The 5,874-nt window shown below is 34.6% G+C and overlaps 1 protein-coding gene across 1 annotated transcript; it reads right to left on the bottom strand.

The window, feature by feature from the left end:
- Positions 1 to 2,300: 2,300 nt before the first annotated feature.
- LOC145122718 (BAG family molecular chaperone regulator 1-like) lies at positions 2,301 to 4,254 on the bottom strand. The gene is made up of 4 exons (XM_079058284.1): positions 3,640 to 4,254; positions 3,155 to 3,411; positions 2,906 to 3,052; positions 2,301 to 2,765 (listed from the first exon to the last, which is right to left on the bottom strand). Exons 1-4 carry the CDS (start codon positions 3,887 to 3,889, stop codon positions 2,550 to 2,552), a joined length of 870 nt encoding a protein of 289 aa, XP_078914410.1. The 5' UTR covers positions 3,890 to 4,254; the 3' UTR covers positions 2,301 to 2,549.
- Between the last annotated feature and the right edge of the window lie 1,620 nt (positions 4,255 to 5,874).

Raw genomic sequence — 5,874 nt, 5'->3', positions numbered from 1 at the left:
GTTATTTTTACTATAATTGGGCCTTAATTGAAAATTTTGTGGCTTATTGGGCCAAGAACATCATTTTTACAAAAAAGTGGGCTTTTTATATCAAGTTTGTAAATAATCGAGCTAAAATAAACAAAACAATAACAAACGGCTTAAAAACGATATTCATATCCTTATCGGGTCTGGAAATAATATACATGTTTAGTGGGCCTTAGTGTTCTTTTACATGTTTAGTGGGCCTTAGTGTCCTTTTACATGTTTAGTGGGCCTTGGTTGTCTTTTTACATGTATATTAGGCCCAGGATATACATTCATATTCCTTTTGAGCCTGAAAATAATAGACACGTATAGTGGTCCTTAGTGGTCCACTTACATGTTTATTGGACCTGGGAATAAGTTTTATATGTTTTTCTTCTTTTTTTTTTGCGTAAACTTTGATTAAGGATCTAGTGAGACTTTTCGTTTGGCACCATATGAGTGTACAAACGTAGCCTGTAGTTATAACCAGAGTTTCCTGGAGGGAAAGCGGGAGTTTGTGTCTAAATCTATACGGGGGTGACACCCCACACCTGAGCTGTTCGCTACAGTTAGACTAGGGCGGTCTAGGGTGACAAAAACCTTATCCTATTCCGTCGGCATCCCAAAGACACAAAGACAGGCGAAATTGTCATTATTTAGTATGGTTATAACGACTCACTTAGAGGAATTAACGTTATAAGATTTACGGGAAACCATCCTATGTTCTTTTTGGATAAAACGGGAAACCATCCTATGTTCTTTTTGGATAAAACGGGAAACCTTCTTCTTGATAAAATGGTAATCTATACGCACTGGTACTCAACCACGGGGGTTGAAACTCCAGCATCATCTATCGCAGACAACATCGGGTTGTCTGGAAGTCATTCTCTTTCTATTTTTGTAACCATTAACACACATGCATTAATATAAGATCAGACACAAATATTTCAAACCATTTCTTTTTAGAAAATATCGGATTTTTTTAAAGCACTTTGAAAACGATTCTAAACAAGTACAAAAACCATTTTTATTCAAAACTGCTTATGAACTCACCAACTTTTTAGTTGACGCTTTTCAAAACGACTTGTATTCTCAGGGATCCAGTAACAGGTAGTAAGTTCGACTAGGAGATCAAGTGGTGCAACTTCAAGAAATTTTACTTTCTTACTTTTGTGTAACTGATGAACAAGTTCAATATGTAACTATGTAAGTGTGTATTTCTAATGTATGATGTTTGGTTGTTATGCTTCATTTATATTCAATTGTTATGATACTGTACACGAAGTCATCCGCCCCCGGACGTTTCCGCCGTCCAGGTTCGGGGGTGTGACATCTTATCTCAACAAAAGTACGCCACAAAAATACTTGAGCGAGCTAAGATGCTAAATTGCAAGCCATCCCGCACTCCAGCTGACACCTCAGCTAAATTTGATGGCACCGGACCTCCTGTATCTGACCCTACTCTCTACAGGACCCATGTAAGGGCCCTTCAGTATCTCACTTTCACAAGACCAGACATCACATACGTTGTCCAGCAGGTTTGCCTCTTCATGCATGATCCTCGAGAGCCTCATTTCACTGTTCTCAAGCGCATTTTGCGATATATTCGTGGTATAGTTGATCAAGGTCTTCAACTATATGCATCTTCGTCTCGTGGACTGATTTCCTACTCTAATGCTGATTAGGTTGGGTGCCCCTACACTCGTCATTCCATGTCTGGTTACTGTGTTTTTATGGTTCAAAATCTTTTCTCTTCGACTTCAAAGAGACAAGGTACCATCTCTCGGTCCCGTGCTGAGGTCGAGTATCGTGGCGTTGCAAACACAGTTGCTAAGACCTGTTGGCTATGCAAGTTACTTCGTGAGCTTCACTATCCACCCCTTTTCCGCAATGCTTGTGTATTGTGACAACGTCAGTGTTGTTTGTTTTTTTTCACCAATCTTGTTCAGCATCAACGCACTAAACACATAGAGATTGATATTCACTTTGTGCGAGACAAAGTTGTTATGGGTCAAATTCGAGTTTTACACATCCCATCATCATCCCAGTATGCTGACATCTTCACCAAAGGGCTTCCATCGTCTTTATTTCTTAACTTCAGATCCAGACGTTCTGTCTGCTCTAGACCTCCCGTTCCGATTGCCTGGGGGTGTTAGTCGTATATGTTATAGTTATATTGTAATTATTTTTAGCATGTGGCCCATGTATAGTTAGCCTACATTGATAACCCTTTAACCTTGTGTATTATATACTCCCTAATTGGTGTAATATAATTTTGGAATTCATAGGAAAAATTTTGTAAACAAAGGATATAAACTACATATAGTTGAATAATAAGAAAGTAACTCTTGATTGTCCACCATATCATGGGTATATATACAACATAGGAACGTCATTTGAAACGATATTTACTCCCAAACAAGAGAGATAATAGACGTGTAGAACATACAAAATACCAAAAGAGAATAAATTTAAAGAATTCATTGCAACTCTCACTCTTTAGCTCTTTCTTTGATGGATTTTTCCTTGGTAAATTTCCCAAATCAAAATTTCTCCCATTCAGCCGTGGCCACGATTGGCCACTTCATCGAGTCTCGCTGCCTTTCCATTGGTGTCATGAGTTTTTGCTCAAATGAAATCTTATTTGAGTGTCGCTGCGACGGAGCTTGTATGTTAGCCCAATCGCCATTCCTTCCATTTTTGGAATTTCGAATCTTCAACACATCAAGATTTTCTATATATCTTTGTACTCTCTTTACCTAAACATTTATTCAAAAAATATAATGTCAATAGTTTTAATGCATAATTTTGGTGCGTGTGTAAAAAACAAAAAACAAAAAGTAAAACAAAAAAAATTGAATTTATACGTTTGCATTGACGAAACTTGATTCAAATTTACCTGCATTCTTCTCTGTAATTTCACATCCCCATCAGCTATTATTCCATCTAGTTTGATCAATTGTGACATCAACAACTCGATCAAATTCAACAAAACTTTCTCCACCACTTTCTTTCCGCTATATATCTCTATTTCCAGATTACCAACCTGTACACATGATGTTTCATAGATAAAAAAAAAAATCAGAAACTTAATGCATGAATAGTAGATTTTGTACAATTTAGCTTCCTTTTTTTTTAATATTTTTACCTGTTTAGCAAGCTTATCAATTTCTATAGTGACGTCGACAATTTCCTTTTCAGATTTTTTCATTTTCTTAGATTGGAGATTTTCAAGAAGTCTTTTTTCTCGACTCAATATATCATCAAAGAGTACCATTCTTGATCCGTCTTTGACACCTGCCACATCCAAATATGCTTTGGAGTCTCTTTCTTTGTCTCTAAATACCAATTTTTGATCCAACGGATTTAATCCTGTTGGCCCTGCTAACATTTTCTTCAATTCTCCTGTATACCCAACATCAAATTTAGGTTCACAACTATAAACACAAATGAATATACTAAGAAGGTTATTTTTGTCAACTATATATAGTGATATACAGACACTTTTATTATGTAAGATGCATTATTGATTTATTGCCACAACCATATAGCCTATAATGGACCAATATATATCTTGTATAATACCAATAAGTGTAAATAAGAATAATTAACTAAAAAAATATTATAATTTACCAAAAGTTGCTTGAGATTTAATGTTGACTTCATGATAAGATGAACCAAATTTGACTTTGACTTTAATGGTAGGAACTAGGGTTTGACTTTGAGTAACATCTGAGTTCCTCTTCTGCACCAACATTCCACATGGCCTGAGTTCCCAAGCAGCCACACCGGCCTCCCTACTACCACCACCACCACCGGGGGAGGAAGTTCCGCCTTTTGCTGCCGGAAACATTCCAGGGTTTCTTGATTTCAAACCCAACATTCTCTTATTTTGAAAATTCAGATCAAATTGTAACACTAATATATGAAAATTTGAAAGCACCCACTAGTGGAAAATGTAAAAAAGAAGGGTTTTTGAGAAGTGTTCATGAAGTTTTTGAAAACTTAAGAAGGAGGAAAACCATGAATGAAGAAAGAACCAAGATTCTGACCCACTTTTATAGAATTGCAACTTATGGTTTCTGTAACTAACACAGGTGAACAAAGCAACCAAAATTAAGAATTTGGTTTGGTTTGCTTTATGTTTTGGTTCAAAGGAAACGCACGCAGGTTTACACAATCGCTGAGTGTATTTGGTGTATGCAATCATGGAAAGAGAAAAGGATAAATGTATGGATATATATAAGAAGGGGGGAAAGAATAAAAGCAAAGCCTTGGAAGAAACGGTGTCCACACTAACATGCATTTTATTATTCCGTCATGTTTCCAAAACTACAGTGTTAAATTTGAAAATTAGTTTAATAAACATTTAATATCATTAAATAATTTATAACAATAACAATCAAATCAATCTATATAATTTAATGATCAGATAAAGATACTTAACAATAAATTAATGTGCAGTTTTTCTTAATTATTTTTATATTAGATAAACGACATTGTACACGTTCAATGAATTGATCGAAATTTATTATTCATATATTACGAGTTGATGAGATTAAATTTTACCCAAATTAACTAATTGTAGCCTAGATCCCAAACAGTGAGAGATATCATTTTGTTTAATTAATTGATTTATTATGTTATTTTACTTGGCGTCTTGTTTGCTTCTTCAACAAACAGCACACATTTTATTAAATAAAAATAAAAAGAAGAAAACACAACAACCAGCAAAGATTGAAAAGGACAATAAAAAGATGCCAGCTATATGCTCACCCTCTATGTTTCTAATCATTATATATATATATATATATATATATATATATATATATATATATATATATATATATATATATAATTCGGACAATAACCAAAAAACGAGGTTGGTTTGAAGAAAATAACTAAGAAAAAACATATTTTGGAAAATGACCAAAAGATCCGCAGAGCACCCTCTGCGGATCCATTAAATGCTCTGGGGATCCTTACAGCTCTACGGAATCTATGTATTTTGATTTTTTTAATTTTTTTTTTCGTTTTTTCGTTTTTTCGTTTTTTTTTTTTGCGTTCTTTTTCGTTTATTAATATTATTTTTTTTAAATACACTAATACCTTATGTGATTATGTAAATAATTTAACAAAAAAATGTTAAAAATAATGAACTTATGTTTAATATCAGTCCACAAAACTGTTTGGGAATCCACAAAACTGTTATCAACGGATCAGTGTACACCTCTGCAGATCAGTGTACATCTGTACGGATTAGTGTATAAATTGTCATACCGATTAAATAATGTATCAACTCACCCCGGTATTGAAAAATATAGAAATGGCCTCCAGTGCACCAACTTCTACGAATGCAACATCGTCGTTCGATACTCCACGTCCATGGACAACAAGAGAGGCGATGGTTATAATACGATGTTGGTTGAACATTTTCGAAGGTGTAACAACAATGGTTACCCCTGATTACCTTGGAGGTGATGAATGGACTCGCACAACAGGTATGTTCAACCTCTCATTTGGATAAGGAGAATATCGGGTACAAGTAGATATTCTTAGTAAGTGGATGGAGATAAAGAACGAAATCACATGGTTCAATCGATGGTATCATCATCTTAAAAATAGTAGTAATTATTATTACTCAAACGAGGAAGCTCTTGTAGAAATGATTTTAGATCATTACATTTTCGAGCATGAGGGAAAAGACTTCGAGTATGTGGACGCTTGGAATCTAGTTAAGAACCACCAGTATTTCATGTAGAAGGGTTTTTTATGTGAAATGTTTTATGTAATATGTTTGCTACTGATGTATGCTTTCCATGTATTTGTACTGTTTTGTATTTTATGTTCTATGGAATAAAGTAGAAG

Source organism: Lactuca virosa, chromosome 6 (genome assembly GCF_052849685.1).
Source record: "Lactuca virosa cultivar CGN04683 chromosome 6, Lactuca_virosa_CGN04683_v6, whole genome shotgun sequence".
In the NCBI taxonomy this organism is placed as follows: Eukaryota; Viridiplantae; Streptophyta; class Magnoliopsida; order Asterales; family Asteraceae; genus Lactuca; species Lactuca virosa.
This window is presented reverse-complemented; position numbering and strand designations above follow the sequence as displayed.